Source organism: Macaca thibetana, chromosome 2, assembly GCF_024542745.1.
Source record: "Macaca thibetana thibetana isolate TM-01 chromosome 2, ASM2454274v1, whole genome shotgun sequence".
Lineage (NCBI taxonomy): Eukaryota > Metazoa > Chordata > Mammalia > Primates > Cercopithecidae > Macaca > Macaca thibetana.
Window position 1 is genome coordinate 68,203,292 of NC_065579.1, and position 21,795 is coordinate 68,225,086.

Genomic DNA, 21,795 nt, shown 5'->3' on the forward strand with positions numbered 1-21,795 from the left:
CTAAAAATGTATAAGGAAAATTGTAAGTGAATAGTTAAATACAAATAGGCAAACTTACTATGGCATAATTAGAAATACCATAGCATAAAATTACTTTTAAATATTTCCTTTGGTATACTGAATTCTCAAGGTTGGAGCTCAAGAAATACAATGAAAGATAATAAGGAAAATAAATTGTAAACAATTGATACAATGACATTCTTACCTCAAATAATTTGACATTAAATAACTAAATCTTTAAATATTGGTTTTATTTTCTGTTTACAGTGACAAAATTTTAGTTATCACTCTCTTACTTCAAAACAGTTGATCCTAAGACTATATATTATATGCGGAATTTTATTTCTTATTGGTTCAGTTGCTTTATCTTGCTTAGTGAAGTAATATTTATTAAAATTAAGGTATGAAATACTCTTTTGATGTAACTATTAACAGAATTTAATAGAATTTTAATCAGTGTGCAAGCTTCTCTTTTTTCAATTATGGTAATGTGTTTCTAACTTTCCATTCTTAATATATGACCCTAAATCCCACTTCTACACTTACTGTTAACACTTCATACTTGTCTACTGTTCTTTAACTAAAAGTCCTAATTCTCTGTTTTACATTTTTAGTAACATATGGATTAGTAAAAATGTGATTGTGATTTAGATTCAAATGAGGAATCTGATGAATGATATAAGCCTCCCATCTCCCTCACACAAATTATATATACAAACAAGTTTACCCATCAACTTAGAGGTTAGGATCACCTTCAAGCTTATTTTTGGATAAATTTACCAGCCAGAAAACCTGAATTAACAATGCTGTACATAGAGAATTTTGTAGCAAATTAATTTAAACTTACAAGACTCAGAATCAAAGAGAACTAGCCACTCTTCCTCTAAGTTGAGTGAACTTAATGATCTTATTAATTTTTCTGTACCCTACTTAACTCATCAATAAAGTTGGCTCACTTGGGAAAAAAAAAAAAAAAAAAAAAAAAACAGTTGAAAATATAATGCAATTTGTATACCTGAGAATTTATTGACTATTTTAATCTAAAAGATAAAGATAGATTAAAAAGTCTTGTCAAAGACTTACAACAAACAAAAGCACAAAACTGGATATTTTAGTTAAATATAGATAAAGCAAATAACAATGGTAAAATGTTTAAAGTAACCTAAAAACCTGCAACAGATAAAAATTTAGGAATTAAAAGTAAAAATTGTGATATTTTAAAAATGAAAAAACCTATATCAATAAAGCCAAAACTTCCAGTTACCAGAATGAACATTTAAAGCATATCGCTTTCAGACTTACCTTTAGTTTCTCCATCATCCCAGAAAAAGTCTCCTTTGGCTGAGTTGTTTTCATCTAATGCAACTATAAGTCCTAGAGGATTCTTACGGCTATTAAGAAAAATTGGATGCATATATGATTCAAAATAAATGCGTAATAATACAATATCCTATAAATAAGTCCACTTCGACCTGTCTGTTTTATGGGTCCTGAATTCAGTAAGAAAATTGACATCAATAAATTTGTATTTATATGTATTAATAATTTACTGATATCAATGTTCTTATGTGATTACAGAAGTACTTTATACATGTAGAAAATGAGTCAAAAGAATAAATGTAGTAAATGCAATAATGGATTTTTTGAAGGCTGAGATACTTGCAAAATTGAAACAATGTAATATTTTCATTCAAATAAGAAAAATTAAATGTGTCATATTAAGGCTCAACTCAACCTGTATAACCCTAAATCTCAATGTCTACTTCTTATGAGCAAAAAAATTTAAAAAAGATTAAAATTTAAAAAATGTTTAGTGGAATCTGTAAGAATATTATAAATGAAATTATTACAACAGGAGAAATGAGATGTAGTCAAGAAATATGTTTGTTTTTAAGTTACATTTTACCATAAAATATTATCTCCAAGGCTATACAGTCCAGGCATGTCCTGGACTGTATAGGATGTATTCCTTCCAGTATGCATTTACCAAGTTATATGTTGCTGTTGGTCATTACAGCTCTCATGTATAACAATTTTTTGAGAACATACTCGTGAATCAGTTACATTCTAGAATGCCAAAACAGTTAAATTACTAATTACTAATGCGTATCGCTAACATACTACATAAAAGAAAATAATAAATAACATAATTTCAGATATTCTTAATGTTATGAAGAAAATACAGTAGGGTAAGAAATAAAGAGTAACTTCCTGTTGGGTTGTGGCAGAATAGGGAAAAGTATGTGAATTCAATACGGCACTTTCTGTGCTCTTTGTATTCAGAATGAATGATGCGAAATGGAGCACCAGCATTTTCAAGTTTCTTTTACTTTTAGAAAATATTTCTGAGATTTACACTTAGTGAGCAATTTAGTTTCTCTCTTGCTCTTTACCTAACATGAAATATCCCATTCATTTATGAACTTAAAGCATTTTAGCAGAAAAAAATACATTGGGATTTATTTATGTATGGAAATTCAAATATGTAAAAATTAACAAATACTTTACTCAATTATATAACAAACATTCACATTTTGTATATTTATTAAGAATCAAATATTATCTTTAATTTTGCTAATGTGAGTAAATTTTTGATACAGGAAGTTAACTTCTAAGTAAATTAGAAATTTTGAAAATCAAGATATTTATAATAATATAAATAATTTCATTCTTTTTATAACTACAATGGTTATAGTTCAGTATTACCTCTGTGTGTCAAATATCTGCAGGTGAAGAAGCTAAATATTATCTCCGATTCTTAACACAAATATGAAATATTAGAATTTAAATTTTATTTTAGATTTCAGTTAATGATTTTTCATTTTACCTTGCTGTTGTTGTTACATCTGGTTCTTGAATGGGGATGATATAACCTCCTCTAAGATGTAATCCTATTTTGTCTGCTGGAAGATACATATCAACACGTTGTTTCCTCCATGGCCTTTTTGCACCCTAATAATTGGAAGATTACAAATATTCTTAATATTATTGAAGACTTTAAACTCTATTTCACAAGAATTAAAAGGTATGCATAGAAACAATTTTTATTATGAGCAATTTATGTCATCCAAATGAATACAATATATTGTTTTCTAACTTTAGGAGAGTTTTTTTTTTTTTTTTTTTTTTTCCAGTTTGCTGAACAAAGCAGAGGAAAAGTAAGTTCACTTTCTCAAAAATAAAAAAAAAAATCAACATAAAGAGACTCGTTTTCTTTCTACAATAATTAACAGTACTTTAATTAGCTTTTTTATTCTTTGTTATGGTTTAAAGTTAACTATGTCTTTAGGAAGGATTTTCTTAAAATCATTATTCCTGTAAAAATAAGGGTATACTTAGCCAATGTAAGTGATTTACGAAATAATATCATTGAAAATAAATAGTGCTCAAAAAGTCTTGTTTAGTTGAGAAAAATGGATGGTGTATATGAGTGCTGTTATTTTGCCTTTTCAAGGTTGAAATAAAAGCCTTTTTCAAATATTTGAATATACCATATAAAAACAAATATGTAAGATTAGCTCAGTACTCAAGTCTTCTGGCAATAAGATAAATATGTAAAATAAGAAAAAGCATTAAAATAAGTTGCCACTCCTTCCTAAATTACTGCTAACTTTTATTTCCAAAATTTAAAAATAAATAATATCTATTTATGCTAAATAATATAACTTCATATTAGAGTCTAGCTCATGCGCAAAAAAGGGTATACTTATAAAAATTTTGACATATTTCTAAAGTTTGAAATTATTATTTTTTATAGTTAATAACAGAAATTCTAAAAATATGTATGCTATATAGTTAAGTTTCTATGGAATTAAGTTTCTATGTAGAAATGTTTAAAAATATACTTGTGAGTCCATTAGTATGTTAAGATTACTTACAGATTCGTAATCATACCAAACAGCATCAGGGATGTAGGCACTCACGGTATCTGCTCCCTAAAATAAAGAAAGATAATATGTATTTTTTTAATTTCAATTTTTAACAGAGAGGATCTTGTCAAATATTAAGTTGTGTTTTCATAGTCAAGGGAAAAAAACTTTATGTTGTTACACTCCGATATTTCCTATAGATAATAATCAAAATGCTATTTTATTAGCTTTAGATAATATATTATAAAACTTATAAAAGCAAAGAGGTAAAGAAATAATTAATTTAGATAGCAATTAAAATAATGTATGCATATATGTGTACTGTTATAAACCACATGGTCATTGTGAATGTGAATATGTTTATTTCTGTTTACGTCCATGGACACATACACCTTTTAAAAATAGGTAATAATTACCAACTCACTCCAGTGTTTCTCTAACATTTTCATCTGATCAGCAAGTTTTCCAGTTCCTCTTTATTTACAATTGAGCACAATTTCAACGTATATGTCTACTTAAATGAGAGCCCTTTGTTATTATGATTTGATTTTGATTCTATAATATAGTTTTTTTTTTTCAGGAGAACAATAACTTCATATAATTTTCCTGTCCCCAGTTAGATGTTACATATTTGGTAAGCATAGATCTACTTAATATTTTTATAACTTTTTGAAATTTGTTTCACATCATAGAATTCCAACTTGATATTTATCAGCTTGAAACAATCCACTGAGTATCATCTATTATTCAGATGTTTTGTAATGTAGGGTCGATTTAGTTGTACAAACTTCAGTTTAAACAATAAGGTTATTAAACCTGTAGAGCCTACCTGTTTTAGAACAGGAGTAATAAGTAATGCGGGGCCCCACAAAAACTCAGTGTCCTCAATCCAGCTGTTCATATCTTCATAAAACCTAAGAACAATGACAATGTTTAAAGTATAATAATGAAAAAATAAATTTAGCCAAATTCCTGGTTCAGTTTATCTTTTCAGTTTTTTTCCTGGGAATTGTTATTATCTTGAATTGTGCTTGTTTCAGATGACATTTTGAATCCATAGTTCTTACATACTTTATTATTCATCTGACATTCAAGAAGGAAGGGAGGAAGGGAAGAAGGAAGAAGCGGGGAGTAGAAGAGGGAGAAAGGAAAAGGAAGAAATGAAGGAAAGAAGGAGGGGAGGGAGGATAGGAGGAAGGGGCGGGAACAAAGGGAAGGAAAGTAGAAAGCAGGGAGGGAAGGGAAGAAAGAAGGAAGAAAAGAGAAGGAGAAAATAAATTTATCTCGTACTCAGAAAAATCTATCATAGATGACAAAGTTACCTTTTATTTATACAAAAACTCTTCTGTTTAATTATTTTCTCCTATAAGATAGATTCATAAAGTATAGGAAATCTTTCATATTCTACTTTCTTCACTTAGAGCTTTTTCATGGTAAACTCTAGTTTTTACCTGAATTTAAAAGGATCTTTAAGTCATTCATCACAGAAAGGCCCCACTCCAGTCAAAGATATATGCAAAGATAAACACAATTTCCCTTTTTAGTAAGTACTATACTGTACTCTTGATCTATGTTTAGTTTATTGTTTCAATATTTAGTTGATATATTTTTAATAATATTATGCTTAATCTTTCTTACTGATGTAATATCCTAACATGTTTTTTATCTTTTCCTTGTAAGTTCTATTTAATTCTCTAATTTCTACCTAAATATTATCCAATTAATTATATTTACTAGTATCATTATAAAGCTCTTCAAATCATCTATACAAATGTAAAAACAAGCATCAGAAATTTAATTTATATCTTGATTTATCTCTATTAATCTTTTCTGTATAAGTTTGAAAATACTTTAAAAAGTATTATTGTAATTATTGTACGTAATACTCACTCATGAAGAACTGGTCTTGCTACTGTTTCTCCAAACACATGAGCTTTATAAAACAGAGTGTAGAGGAAGGGTAATAAGGTGTAGCGAATAGTTAAATAGTGCCTTGATGATTTAACCAAAAGCGAATTCTGCCCAAAAAATGCAGGATCCTGATGCTGTGAGATAGAAAGAGAAATTAAAATAAGAAAGCTAAAATATGAGTGAAAATTAAAGTAGAAGCATTTTAATCTGCTTTTTAAAGCAAACTACATAAATTTCAGCTTATGAGAAATTAAAATTATTCCAATTTCATCATCAAAGTGTTTGAATGAATATGTCTAGGTTTTGTTATATGTTTTAATTAAACTTAGTTTTGAAGTGGACAATTCAACATATTTGAAGTATTGCCACAGAAAAAATAAATATTTTTTAACAAAAGAGAATTTTTATCTTGTAATTGTGGTAGAATTAATTATTGGCATCAATGTTTCATGCTTCCTTGTACCCACAGCCTTTATCATGGAATGGTGTAATCCCTACCAGTGAAGGTAGAGTGTACCTACCCACGCTTTGACTTGGCACTCAGTCATGCAATCCACTCTGGCCAATAGGATGTTATTATACGTGATACATTAAAGCAGAGGCTTGAAATAGACTTGCCTAAGGACTTACTGTCTTGTGCCATTGCTATTAGAATTATCACAGGTAGGTTGCTGGCTCAGGAACACAGGGAACAGAGCTACCTGGACAGCCTGTAGACTTACAATTTGAAGTGCAGTCTCTCTACTGAGCTCAGGCTAGAAAAGTGACTCCTTCAGCCAAGTAACACTGATATGGACAAGCCGGTTTAGGTCTCCTGCTTTGGGTAACGATATTAACTGAAGACCTCAACTACTGTCTCCCTGAATCCACTATTAAGTTTGCACTGAAAACCATGTTTCTCAATGCTGCTCCCAGCCTTAAAAGAGTATAGTAAGAACACGATGCAGACTCATTCCTGGGAGATGCAAGAAAGGTCAATGGTCAGCTTTCCCTTAAGGACTCCCCACTCACCTGACTGAAACTTGGTTAGAACTAGACTGCAATTCGGAATTCTCCCTCCCAAACCACCTTCCCTTCCCCTTCATCAAGTTCAGACCTGAACCGTGGTCTGCAGGCTCTCCCCACTTTCTCATGCTCACTTTCTTTGTCATTCACATTATTTCACCAATAAATTTCAAAATTTATTTCTGTCTTATCATCAGCATTTTGGAGAACACAAATGAACATGGAGTGTCATGCAATTTCTATGAACATGGAGTGTCATGCAATTTCTATCAAAATCTCCCATGGATGCACATTTCCTGAAAATATCATTTAGGTGTATTAAGAAGAAACTAATCTCCAATTTGTACCTTTTAATTCTTTTTGATCATGCCTCTCTCCAGGCTGAGCTCAGTAGTTGTGTCTCTTCTCAAACACAATATAAGCCCTGTATGCAACCAGTGTGTAAACATTGAATGGTTTCTTAACCAATATGTACTTAATTGACGTAATAGTTTAACTGAATTTTATTATTCTCTCTGAAAAACATGCTTATCATGATGAGCCAACAGTATTCTGAGTTCTCAGGGCTGGTAGACTAGCTTTGTACTGTCTTGCACTTCTGCTCCTACCAGTCCAAAACTGTGTTGTAAAAGTGTTAGTTTTGTTTTTGTCCCTATGTATTCATTCCAGTTCTATTTATTATTGAAAGACACTGGACTGTAATTGTTTTGTGGGTATCTTTAAATTCTTGTTTCATATGAATTAAACAAAAACTCGAAATCCATTACAGTATATTATAACTTTTCTTCATATAAAAGTTATCTGGAACTTACATTGTTAGAATCCAAGAATTCATACTCTAAAAGCTTTGGCTCTAATTTAAAATACTGGTAATCTAATACATTCGTACAGTGCATGCGTTAGTCTCAACTAAGATATTTGTGCTGTGACTACATTTCATTTCATGATTTCCTTATTTAACCCTTTTTTTTTTAATGTAAGAATATACAAAATATGTATAGGACTTGAGAAAGGGACTTCTAACAATCCTTTATAAATTATGCTGCAATCTTTCAGACCATATGCTGTATAGATTTAATTTAAGGAGATTAATAAAAACTATGGTTGTGTTTTATTTCACAACATGGAGAACAAGAGGCACTTACTTCATATCCATCAGCATTATGGTTTCTGGAAAATGGATAAAATGCCCCAAGTTGCATCCATCTTCTGCAAAGCTCTTCCGTGGTTTCAGCCACAAATCCACAGATATCTGCTCCAACCTAAATAACAAATATATTTACTATTTATAATATTAAGATTCTCAAATTTGGCTAGAGCATCACACTGTATGCCTCAACTGATTAATGTGCATTATTTACAATTTGCTTTACTCCTTTTATATGCACTTCCTTAAACTAATTTATTTTCCACTTTTGCTCCATCCTTGTCTCTAGTTGCATTATTTTACAAGTTTCCTTCATTGTCCCTTTATGCATTTTCTTTGCCTTTTGTATTTACATTTTACTCATTTTCTATTTTGATGTTCTCATTAATTCATTGTAAAAGATGAAATTATTGTATTAAAATATGTTGCTTCTTAATCCCAAACTAACCTTCTTCGATCTGATTTTTCCTATTTATAGTATAATATGTAACTGTAGGAATAAAATAATAACAAACTGTGACCATGTGTTCATGTTGAGCTTTGAAATTAATTATTCCAAATAAAATTGAGCTGCTTTGCACAATGTGTACCCATATAAGACCGCATTATCCTTATTCAAGGACTCTCCAGAAAATATTATCCTGAATTTAGTGTTTACCATTTACAAATATTTCTTTATTTTTTCCGTGTAAGTATATATGTATCTATAAACACTATATAGCATTGTTTTGCATGCTTTCTTAACTGTATAAATGACATATTGTATGCATTGTAATGAAATTTCCTTTTTGTGTGAGATTCAGTTGTATTAATGTTGCTCTAGTTCTCCAATGTATGGGAACTCATGAGTATAAAAATTCTTCTGTGAAATTTATATATAGGCTGAACATTCCTAATCCAGAAATTCAAAATCTGAAATGCTTCAAAAAAAAAAAAAAAAAATTTTGAGTGCCAACATAATGCCAGAAGTGGAAAGTTCCATACCTGACCTCAAATGACAGGTTGCAGTCAAAACTGTTTCCTCAACAAAATCATATAAAATTACCTTCACACTATGTGTGTAAGGTGTATACGAAACATAAATTTGCTCCTTTAAGACATTTTGTTGCATATATGTAAACACTAAATTATCTGAAAATACCTGAAATCTGAAAACTTTCTGGTCCCACATATTTTGGATAGGGGGTACTCACCCTGTATAGATATCCTTGTGAATATGTAAAAAATGTGTTCTTACTCTATGGTGTACATACACAGGATTATTTTTCTTTTTTATTTATAATGTGCATTGTATAATCAGAACTGTTTGTAACCATTTGCAAGCACTATAATAGCACATGAAGGTTCCCCTTATTCATTTTCTTGCCAATTCTTGATATTTTTCAGACAAATTTTTATCATCTTTCTTCATAAAATATATCTCATCATGGTTTTTACTTGCATTTCTCTGATTACAGGGAAGTTGAGAACTTTTTCATATTTTTATTGGGTCCCGATAGATTCCTCTTTCTGTAGAATTGCCTGTTTGTATCTTTTACTTCTTTTCTATTGTTCTTAATTTTTATAGATTTAAGGTAGGCACTTCAAACTGAATATCATTTATCAACAATGTGAATTGAAAATAACATTTCCTGGTGAGTTGCTTTAATTTTTAACTTTTCAAATGGTCTTTTGAGGAACAGAAGTTTTCATTTTGCTGTAGTCAAATTTATACGTGTTTCCCATAAGATTTGTTCGCCTTGTATTCTGCTTAAGTAATTATTTCTCTAACCTGATGTCATAAATTTATCTTTCTATATTTTCTTCCGAAATGGCTAAAGTTTATTTTACACACATAGGTCCCTAAATCTATCTGGAACTGTTTATTGTGCACGATGTGAGAAATTGACACATTTTATACTGTTTCTTTCTTTTTTTTTAAATTATACTTTAAGTTCTAGGGTACATGTGCATAACGTGCAGGTTTGTTACATATGTATACTTGTGCCATGTTGGTGTGCTGCACCCATCAACTCGTCAGCACCCATCAACTCGTCATTTACATCAGGTATAACTCCCAATGCAATCTCTCCCCCCTCTCCCCTCCCCATGATAAGTCCCAGTGTGTGATGTTCCCCTTCCCGACTCCAAGTGATCTCATTGTTCAGTTCCCACTTATGAGTGAGAACATGCGGTGTTTGGTTTTCTGTTCTTGTGATAGTTTGCTAAGAATGATGGTTTCCAGCTGCATCCATGTCCCTACAAGGACACAAACTCATCCTTTTTTATAGCTGCATAGTATTCCATGGTGTATATGTGCCACATTTTCTTAATCCAGTCTGTCACTGATGGACATTTGGGTTGATTCCAAGTCTTTGCTATTGTGAATAGTGCCGCAATAAACATACGTGTGCATGTGTCTTTATAGCAGCATGATTTATAATCCTTTGGGTATATACCCAGTAATGGGATGGCTGGGTCATATGGTACATCTAGTTCTAGATCCTTGAGGAATCGCCATACTGTTTTCCATAATGGTTGAACTAGTTTACAATCCCACCAACAGTGTAAAAGTGTTCCTATTTCTCCACATCCTCTCCAGCACCTGTTGTTTCCTGACTTTTTAATGATTGCCATTCTAACTGGTGTGAGATGGTATCTCATTGTGGTTTTGATTTGCATTTCTCTGATGGCCAGTGATGATGAGCATTTTTTCATGTGTCTGTTGGCTGTATGAATGTCTTCTTTTGAAAAGACCAAATCTACGTCTGATTGGGGTGTATATTGTTTCTTAAATACTGAGTCAATAGTCCATGTAAATAGTTGATATTTTCCTTCAGTGCTGTCATTTAACAAATTATATATGCATGGGCCTGTGTCTTATATTGCCGTGTTAATCTATTTGCATATTCACAGTCCGGTATCTTTGTGTTAATAATTGTAGCTTTATCTGGTTAGAACTAATCCTCATTCTTTTTCTCTACTTCTTTAAAATGTATTGTTTTCCATATGAAGTTTAGAGTCACCTTTTATGTTTCCCAAAATCCCTTTTATTGTTTAAATTGGAATTCCACAAAACTTTGATAACATTTTGTAGAGAATGCCTATTCCTAATATATTGAATCTTCTTATTATTGAACAGGGTATATATTTAATTTACTTAGCTATCACTTACATTTTCTCAAAAAGTCCTACGTTTAGTTTTAATATTGACTGTTGGTTATGGTTTATTAATTGGTTGTTATAATAAATGACACCTTATACTAAAATACATTTGAATATTGCCTGTTTTTCCTTCCTTTTTAACAAATATGCTATAAATTAGTCTATTTTATTAAAAGTTTTGAAGAACTGCCTTTGTATTTTAAAATTTTTCCTCTAGAGATTTTGCTTACATTGCATTAATTTTTTCTCTCAGCTTAATTACTTATATCTTTCTTTAGGTTTATTGTTTTTCTTTTTCCACTTTTTAAATTCATGCACTTCACTAATTGTTAAGCGTGTCTTTCTTTTTAAGTATTTAAATCAGTAGGTTTTTCTTTAAATACTAGCAGCTGAAATTTCCCAAGATTTAATAAGTAAAATTGTTAAAAGTTAATTTTCTAAGGTTTTTTTGTTTGTTTGTTTAATTCTATTCAGTTTATCTTTGACTCATGAATGAATTTGATAATACGTTTTTCAATTTTTTTTTCAGACAGGGTCTCAAAAATGTGAGTCCCAATCTTGGCTCTGTGCAACCTCCACCTCCCAGGTTCAAACGGTTCTCCTGCCTCAGTTTCCTCAGTAGCTAGGACTACAGGTGCCTGCCATCATGCCCAGCTTTTTGTATTTTGGGTAGAGACAGGGTTTCACCATGTTTGCCAGGCTGGTCTCAAACTCCTGACCTCAAGTAATCCACCTACCTCGACTTCCCAAAGTGCTGGATTATAGAAGTGAGCCACCTTGTCCAGCCTATTTTTCAATTTTCAAACACAAGATTGTGTGTGGGGGGGGTGTTACTTTTATTGATTGGGTTTTTGGTGTTTGTTTTATTTGTGCATGTGAACAAAAACAAATCACTACAGTTTTATAATACTTTCTACCTTATTTTTGTTATGTAGTGTCTCTCTTTAGTCTTGAATATCAACATTGGATACTACTTTTTTTTTGTTTGATAGAGTTTGACTTCTCAGATATTTTATGTTCGCAATTCCTAGTACACATTTTCTCCACTTTTGAAATTTTAAACATTTTTTTCTGTTCTTATGTTTTATATTCTAAACAAAAGATTATCTTTTAAAATCTAAACTGGTAATCTAGTATTTTAAATACACTTAGACTTCTGACATTTATTTTTATAACCAATATATTTGAACTTTTCTTCACCACCTTATTTTTTTCTTTATATCTTTTATATAAGCTTTTCTATGCTGCGTTTATATTTATATTTGTTTTCCTCAATTATCCTGATTTCACTGAATTTTATTAGTACTACATTCTCACTTTAATGGTATGAAAATTATAGATGCCATCTGTATTCTTATTTTCTTCATAAACTCAATAAAAATAAAAAGCTGAATTATTTCTGTAACATACCTTTTGATCATTTTACTAAAATTCATTAAGATTACATTAAAAATTAACATAATTGTTGCTTCTATGAGGAATACTGTATGCAACTGTCTTACCAAAGGCATTCCAAACAAACTGAACTCCAGCATTCCAGTTATAGACCATTCCATTTGTTCCCATGAAGCAGTATTGTCTCCTAACCAATGTGCAGCATGTCTTCCAGATCCAGCAAATGTTGAGCGGGTAAGAATGAAGCCTCTCTTATTAGGGAAAACTTTTTGTACAGCTCTAAAAATAAAACCAAATTAATTAATAAAAATTATTTTTAAAAATAAAGTTGGCATTTAGATTATAAAATTTCATAATTCCAAGCCATGTGATATAGTTTGGCTGTGTCCCCACCCAAATCTCATCTTGAATTGTAACTTCCACAATTCCCACATGTTGTGGGAGAAACCTGATGGGAGGTGATTGCATTATGGGGGCAGGTCTTTCCTGCACTGTTCTTGTGATAGTTAATGAGTCCCATGAGATCTGATGGTTTTAAAGAAATGGGAACTTCCCTGCACAAACTCTCTCTTTGCCTGCTGCCATCCACATAAGATGTTACTTGATCCTCCTTGTCTTCCGCCATGATTGTGAGGCCCCCCGACCATGTGGAACTGTAAGTCCAGTAAATCTTTTGTAAATTGCCCAGTCTCAGGTATGCCTTATCAGTGGCATGAAAATGGACTAATGCATTATGTCATAATATTTATAATAATTATGTCAAAATTACATATCAATTTTGTATGTCACTACTAATATTTACTTATTTAAATATATTCCGGTAAAATATAGTGAAAGGGAACTTTTAGAAATCACTAAATTTTGAATGACTCCAATCATCCTTTACCAAATTAATTAAATAAACATGTGCATTTGGTATCCACTCAGCATTTGTTTTTGAAATATATGATTTAAACTAATTGAATTCCCTTATAAATAGAAAATATTATACCTGAACTTGAACCCAATACACTTTTTGTAGTGTGGTGACTCCAATTATATATTCATTTCTACATCTTCAAATATTAGCAGACAAGGTAGGGATAAAAAGTATTTAAGAGGGTTTTGTTTGTTTGTTTGTTTCTAGAAGTTAACCACTGTCCACAACTACAAGCATCACTCATGTTACACAACTATTATTTATAATGTTTTCATAATTGGAAGCAATTAGGAAATGGGTAACTATATTCTCAAGTGCTTTTCCATGTTATAATCTTTATTATATTGAAACATAGCCTATTTTTTCTTTCCTAGGATATATTAAGTTAAACACCGCTACATGTGATACTCTATTGAGTTTACAAAGTAAATTAACACCATGAAGACAGTGTTCAAGAGTTTGAGTATCAGTATGACTTAGGACCAGAAAAATATAAATTTGAATAAACACTCAATCATAACTGTTTAATTATGAGAAAATCGTAAGTATATTGAAAACAGTATTGGGTTCATTGACTATAATATCACAGGACCATAAACGATGCTTGAAAATTAGCAGATAATGAACATATTATTGTTTTCTTCTTTTGTTTAATATCATATTTTATAAAAAATGTACTAGAATATTACTTAGAAGGATATTAATTAGAAAACTATGTTTTAATTAAAATCATTCTTTTTGAAAAATAGTTAAAGACCTGTTCCTGGGGCAGTATTTTCCCAGGTCAGTTGTGAGATTCAAGCTTAAAACACAGTTATATTCAGAAACGGTAAAATTTTGAAGGATAAAAGGATAATTTAAATCTAGGAGTTAAAATAAAGGGTCTCAGTTAAATATATATATATATATATATAAAATACATATAAATAGTCAATTTTTTTTTTTTTTTTTTTTTTTTTTTTTTTTTTTTTTTTGAGACTGAGTCTAGCTCTGTCGCCCAGGCTGCAGTGTAGTGGCACGATTTCGGCTCGCTGCAACCTCCGCCTCCCAGGTTCAAACTATTCTTCTGCCTCAGTCTCCCAAGTAACTGGGATTACAGGAGCCCGCCACCTCTCCCAGGTAGATTTGTATTTTTAATAGAGATGGGGTTTCACCATGTTGGCCAGACTGTTCTCAAACTTCTGACTTCAGGTGCTCTGCCTGCCTCGGCCTCCCAATGTGCTGGGGTTACAGGCATGAGCCCCCGCACCCAGCCGACCACGTCATTCTTAATAAATGAGTCCCAAATCCACGAATATTAGTAAGAGAACTGATATTATGAATGCCGTAACTTTTCAGCAGGCATAAAATATTATCTTTCTTTTTCTTAACTTTACTATTTCCTATTAATACATTGATAAATTATCAAAAACTTTAAAAAAAATAAATATGAAAGAATTATTTGAATGCAATTTCACTTACTGCTCTGTAGCTATAGCCATGCTGTATCCATAGAGGCTATGAACATCATACTGTTTCCCCCAGTTCTGCACAGCATCCATGCAAATTGTTTTGGAATACATGAGTTTGTCAAGAATATCTTTGAGAAAATACATAAGAAACATTTCTTATATTTTTCCATTATAAACATTATAATATATATTTTCCATCATAAATGTTATATCCCATTTCATTTGTGCTATGAAATTCCATATTTGGTCGAAAATGATGAAAAAGGACAATTCAGTTAAACCTAAACTACGTTCCAATTAGGTCCTCATCTTTCACTCTTGCTAAACTTGGATTAACTATTAGATTTATATTTACATTGGTAAATACTCTGTTTTCTAACTTCAATAACAAAATAGCCTTTAACAATATAGAAATATACCTACACCCAACTATATTGTACATCATATATTTATGGACCCATTTTAAAGCCTTATAATAGATTAGTCTATTTTAATGCAATCTTAGGCAGAGAATATTTGGCTGAAGAAAAAATAAACAAGTTGATTTTATGGTTTTAAAACTATACCAAAAATTGTAATTTAGAAATATATGCTAGAAATTACCAGCAAAACAGAAAATTATTCTAAATTAAAACAGTAATTAGATAACCAAATAAATTTTACCAGGAGTAAAAGGTGGATAATTCAATTTATTGGCATTGCATCCTTTTGCTGAACCTTGAATAAAGCTGGAAACTTCATTCATGTCCTGAATGGATACAAAATGAAGAACCGCAGATTTTACATAATTATAAATCCTATTAGCAGAAACTCTCTAGTTCTTTGAAAATGTTTTATATAAGATAACCATAATGCTCATTAATTCCTAGAAGATAAATATAAGCTAACAACCTAAAAATAAACAGAATGCCTGTATCAGATAAGTATCTTAGATGGGATAGAGAGATTTTAAACAATCAAAATGTAGTTCATGTATCTAGTTTTGATTTTATATATATATATATATGATATTACTTATAAGTATTAAGTCATTTCCAAATAGCTGTTAGTCTTCTCATTATGAGTCCATTATTATACACATTCTTTGCATATCCATTGATTCAATGTATTTTGTTTCATTTAACCTTTATCTAGTTTCTATGATGTGCTAAGCACATTGCTAGAGGCAAAATTTGCCTACCAACAGCTTCTATACACTCATAAAAGAATGAAAGTTTTAAAAAGGCAAATAGACTTTAGTGTTTTAATTAAAATAGTTATGGCCTCACAGAATCTCTGAAACACTCAGGGAAACCTAGGTCAGCATGATCACACTCTGAGAACCAAGACCTAAACAGCTCTTGAAGAAATAGTGGTGGGATATTATGTTCATGGATTTTCTAGCCATTTTAACACAGGCCCCAATCTTGTCCCACTACCTACTAGCTGTGTGACCATAAACCAGTTAAGTCTTTGCACTAAAAAAAATAAATTTTATAAAATCATATATTACCAAACATATACTCAAGAAATACGTGTTTTGTCTTTCTTCTCTGCAAACTGTGTCGAGGACTTCTATAAGCCTTGTTTTTCACATCTCTATAGTAAATTGTCTCCTTTCATATAAAGGCATCACATTCAGTCACATCCTTGTCTCTCTGGTAATTTTACTTCACTCAGAAAAAGTAGATTTTGTTAATTACATTTCCTTTTCCCCATCTACATCATGCCCATATTTTAAGACTCACTGCTTTTCACCTTTTTGAATCCTTCCCCTCTTATTTCAGCTTTCAATCCTCCCTTTAACCTTAACACTCCTATATTAACTTTGCAATCATTAAACCTATCTTTTATACTGCTTTCTGAGACTCCCCAAATAGATAATATTTATCAACAGATTAGAAAAGATCTGAGACTGATGGTGTCACTTAAAGACACTAATAAAATAATTTTTAAAATGTAATGGTGAATCATTTGTATTATAGTTAGACATTTCTTTCCTAAAATTATAACTACAACTAGACTGATTTAGTTTGCAAAAGCTTCCCTAAATATTGAGTTATTCTGACCGAAGCCCACTCAATATGATTATTCAATTCTGTTATTCTCAAAATATTCTCATAAAAGTGTCTAGACTGTGGATATAAAAAGAAGCTAAGGAAATTTGATACATGGAATTGAAATGATAAATTAATAGTGCTCAAGGGGAAAAACAATAGATTTGTTATCATGACAGATTTAAATGGTATATATTTCCACTTCCCAAATGTTTTCAGAGTAAGCAGAAATGAGAGAAATTAATATAGTTATTCCGAAGTACAAAATACCTAAAGCTACATTTAGTTATTTTTTTGAAATTGTCTGGAATGTTATATTCAATTTTGTTTCCTATGTCCAGTAGAAATTAATAATGGTATATACAGCAAATAAATGTAGGTAAACTACATTTTTCTTCATGATTCCATCAATAAAATTCAAGTTTTAAAAAATTGCTGCTGAAATGTATAATTTGGGAATAGTGAGCTGCATTATTTTAAATTTTAAGAGTCTTTTTCTAAACAATTTTAACATCCGGGTATATAGTATAGTTGAGGAATTACAAGGGCAAAACACTCAACTATGATATTAATATCATTTCTATTTGAGCTACATATGTGTAAATTTGCCATAAATTTCACAAAATCTTTCATCACTGAAAGTAAACATTATTATGTAATTTAATGATGAACAAATTTTTTTAGAAAAAAAATTAATTGGTTTTACTGAAAAGAATTGACAAAAATATTTAAAAGTTTTATTTTACGACCATTTTTACATGATTGAATCAGAATGTGATTATTTTGCCAACTCACAATAAAAGGGGAAATAGTTTTTTGAACCAATAATATATATTTTTAGCCTACTGAGTCAAAAAAAATAACATTTTTTCATAATTTTAACCATATTTTACATAAAACATGCCATTTAATATTTTAGTAACCTTCCTTAAATATGTCTAAAGTATGTCTATATAGCAAGACTGTATTAAATTAAACTTACTACACATATTTAAAAGAATTTATCTATTGTAGTGTATTTTTAAGTGGCATTTTGAAAATTATAAAAGCACTTTAATTCTGTAACATATCCAAATGATTTAAGTGAAACTATAGTTATTTAGTATTAGATACCAGTGCATTAAATTAACATTTTTAATATTACAACAAGTAGATTTGGAACATTGTAGTCATGAGGCAAAAGCCTCAGTAGACTGATATTAATAAGCACATCTAAAGTTATGTAGGTGTCATTCAAATCATGTTAAGTCTATTAAAAACTTTTTTTTGAGGCTGAGGCGTTACCTACCAGCCTGGCCAACATGGTAAAACCTTGTCTCTACTAAAAATACAAAAATTAGCCGGGCATGGTGAAGTGCACCTGTAATACCAGCTCCTCAGGAGGCTGAGGCAGGGAGAATCTTTTGAACCTAGGGGACGGACGTTGTAGTGAGCCAAGATAGTGCCACTGTACTACAGCCTGGGTGACAGAGCAAGACTGAGTCTCAAAAAAAAAAAAAAAAAGTTGTCAACTTTGTTTCTGAGAATGTACCTCAAGCTTCTTTAAAATTGCTTGAAAATTGTGATAGTATTCTGATGGCATTTTATACTCACATTTAAACTAAATCTAGATAAATATAGCCCTGTTTTTTAAAAAAAAAAATTGTAAAAGAATTTCATTTTTATAAGAATTACATGAAATGTAGAAAGAATATAACCAAATACGCTTCTAGCTATTTGGATATATAAAATTATTTGGACATATCTTCTTAATAAAATTTATGTTTCCAAATACTATGCATTAAATTATTCAGTTTTTTCATTGAATAATTTTTCTTATTAGATTTTTAAGAATAGAACCAAAATAACAACATGATATCAAAACATGTGTATGTATTCAAAAAATGGAAATGATATTTTAATTTTTAAAATATTGACTAACACTTTTGTTTTGAAATCATAGCTTTGGTCTTAAGTATACTAAGTACAGTAGGCTTTTGTTTCTCAACTATTAGGGAATTATCTCTCATAAAAAAGAGAATTCAAATTTATTATATTTTATACACAAAAACATATTTCAATGACAATTAAGCTCACATCGTTTCCCAAAGTGATTTTAATATTTAAACTTAAAATTCACAAATATTAGCATGGAACTAAACTACAAATCTAGTAAATTATAAAACTATTTTTATACTTGACATAAATTTAAAAGTTTATCAGTTGAATAACAACTTGTTTTAGCTGGATCAGAAACAATAATCCAAAGAAAGTGAAATAATTAGATAAACTGCTTAGCAGTGTGATATGGCAAGTATTTAACTAATAGCTAGAAGTAAAATATCCACTGTTTATCCATGATATGTATTAGTTCACTGAAGTTCATTGATATTTGAAATTGCACTGCTTTTTATGTTGTGTTTTTTTGTTTGTGTGTTTAAGGCTTAGTTAAAATGCTTCTGTATCAGTGTTGGAAATACTCTGCCTTTCTCAGATAACCTTCTCTCCCACACTTTGGAGGTCAATCAGGAATTTCAGTTTTCAATGAATGCAAGAAATGCAATATTCTGTCTTTCTATAACACAATCAGGCTCTGTCTCACGATTCCTACAGTATTATTTATACTTGTAACTTTGCTGTAATCAAAGTGGCTCCTAACTAGGAAAAAAATAAAAGACTTAAGAAACTTTCAGTATCAGTTAAATAATACAAGAACTAGAACTTAAAATAAAGCTCAAGATAACAGTATTTTTTTTATTTCTACCAATTGCTGGTTATTAGTGGTGTGATATCAGTGATTTTATGTTAAATAACTGAAGCCTTTTCATCTTCTTTTTGTCACTGTCATCATAGGAGTTCTGAAAATTATGCTAACCCTTTACCCAAATCCATATTGTCAGCAGAAAACATAATTTTTCCATCTTTGTAGTCCCAACAACATGTCTGATAGACATATGGTGCAAAATAAATATTTGCTAACTAAATGATTGATTGATTTAATAAATAAGGGAATAATTAGAATAACGACTGAATCAATAATGAGCACCTAAGGAAAATAGAGATGGTGTGAACCTAAAACACCAAAGAAAATATAGCCATCACTAGTGTGTCCATTATGTATTTTTTCAAAATTATACTCAGTTGTAATTTAGTTTCCATGCCTAGCAGCAGGCCTTCAATAACTACAGATATACAGCTTCATTAAAGAAACTCTTAAACACTTGTATTTTTTTTTTCTTTTTTGAGACAGAGTTTCACTCTTGTTGGCCAGGGTGGAATGCAGTGGCACCATCTCGGATCACTGCAACCTCCAGCTCCCGAGTTCAAGCGATCCTTCTGCCTCAGTCTCCAGTGTAGCTGGGATTACAAGCATGTGCCCCCAAGCCCGGTTAATTTTTGTATTTTTAGTAAAGACGGGGTTTCAGCATGTTGGTCAGGTTGGTCTCGAACTCCTGACCTCAAATGATCTGCCCACCTCAGCCTCCCAAAGTGCTGGGATTACATGCATGAGCCACCATGCATGACTGTATTTTTCTTTAATAAGTTTATGAGCAAACTAGGATTCTGTTTGTTGCTTTTTTTAAATACAGTAATACTTAACCTATTGCCAATTTTTATTTGTTCTGTTCCATAGCTTATTAAAGAGAAGTCTCTAAAGGACAGGGGCTTATTCAGCTCATATTGCTGCTGTTGCTTGACTGTTAAAAACTTTAATAAATGTTTTGCTAATTGATAAGCAATAGGTTTATCACCAAATTTTATTAACTAATTTTTGGGTAAATTATTACACGTAAAGGAACAAAACCTTGGATACAGAAGTAAAATTTATTCTATAAAGTGTATTGCTAAAAAAGAAAAACCTTAATTGGCATTTTTTTCTTACTTATGCACATGATGGGTATACCTATATATTCTAGGATAAAACATTATAGTAGCTTTAAATTTTATGTTGAATACATCAGAAAAAATATATTTTGTTGACTTAGTAATTTTTACAGATAAATAATTCTACAGTTATTGACCAAAATTGTTGGTTTAAAATAGCTACTTACAATCCAAAGTCCATCATATTGCACTTCTTGATGGAAAATACTGCATTCATTTGCCCACCAATCAATGCAGTTTGGATTAGTGAAATCAGGGTATACTGTTAATCCTGGCCATACCTAGAAGAATAGATCATTCACATATATACATAAAAAAAGAGAACAATAAATCAATGGAATTTCAAAGTAAAGAAGTTGAGAATAGTAAAAAATTAAAGTTATTCTACTTATTTCGGTATATATGACTCATACATTATCTAAATTTACAAGAATATCATGACTATTTAAAACGCATTTAAAGAAGAGCAGTAAAAAGAAAGTGAAATATGAAGCATTTAGAAAGAAAAAATTATCAGAACATGACATAAGGCTGCTATTTTAACTGTAAATTTGTTTTTGAGCATCCTTGTAGGATAGCTTAATAAATACACAATAAATATTCTATATAATATATTTTATATCCCATAAAATAAAGCACATTAGCTTATTTCCAAAGGCATATGCCTCCAAGAAATTTTTTAAGCGTCTTTATGTTTATTTTATATGAATAAACATGAATATGATACATACTGGGCACTATTTCAAGTACTCTCATAATTACTAACATATAATCTTCATTAGAATTTTTGAAAGCAGGTACTATTTTTATTACCACTTACAGATGAGGTAGGTACTATAATTAAAGTCATTTTGCAGATTACAGAAGTAATGCAGAGAAGTTAAGTAAGTTGTTCAAAGTCAAACCACTAATAACAGGTACAGCAGCAATTTAAGCCCAAACACTCTTACATCTGAGTCCATGCTGTTAAACACTGTGTGTATTATGCTGTCTTTTTCTGATTTATGCTTCTTGAAATTATTTTATATTATTTTACTTATTACTTACAATAATA

At 30.5% G+C, this 21,795-nt stretch overlaps 1 protein-coding gene across 1 annotated transcript in view; it reads right to left on the bottom strand.

Moving 5' to 3' along the window:
* Window positions 1-21,795, bottom strand: part of SI (sucrase-isomaltase) — a 102,095-nt gene that overhangs the window by 56,234 nt on the left and 24,066 nt on the right. The window contains exons 13-22 of the mRNA XM_050778250.1: window positions 20,909-21,022; window positions 15,505-15,589; window positions 14,852-14,969; window positions 12,579-12,750; window positions 7,931-8,047; window positions 5,760-5,914; window positions 4,699-4,783; window positions 3,879-3,935; window positions 2,828-2,952; window positions 1,303-1,391 (exon numbers count right to left, since the gene is read on the bottom strand). Of these exons, the coding sequence (XP_050634207.1) occupies window positions 1,303-1,391; window positions 2,828-2,952; window positions 3,879-3,935; window positions 4,699-4,783; window positions 5,760-5,914; window positions 7,931-8,047; window positions 12,579-12,750; window positions 14,852-14,969; window positions 15,505-15,589; window positions 20,909-21,022 (1,117 nt within the window). The remainder of the gene's footprint in view (window positions 1-1,302; window positions 1,392-2,827; window positions 2,953-3,878; window positions 3,936-4,698; window positions 4,784-5,759; window positions 5,915-7,930; window positions 8,048-12,578; window positions 12,751-14,851; window positions 14,970-15,504; window positions 15,590-20,908; window positions 21,023-21,795) is intronic.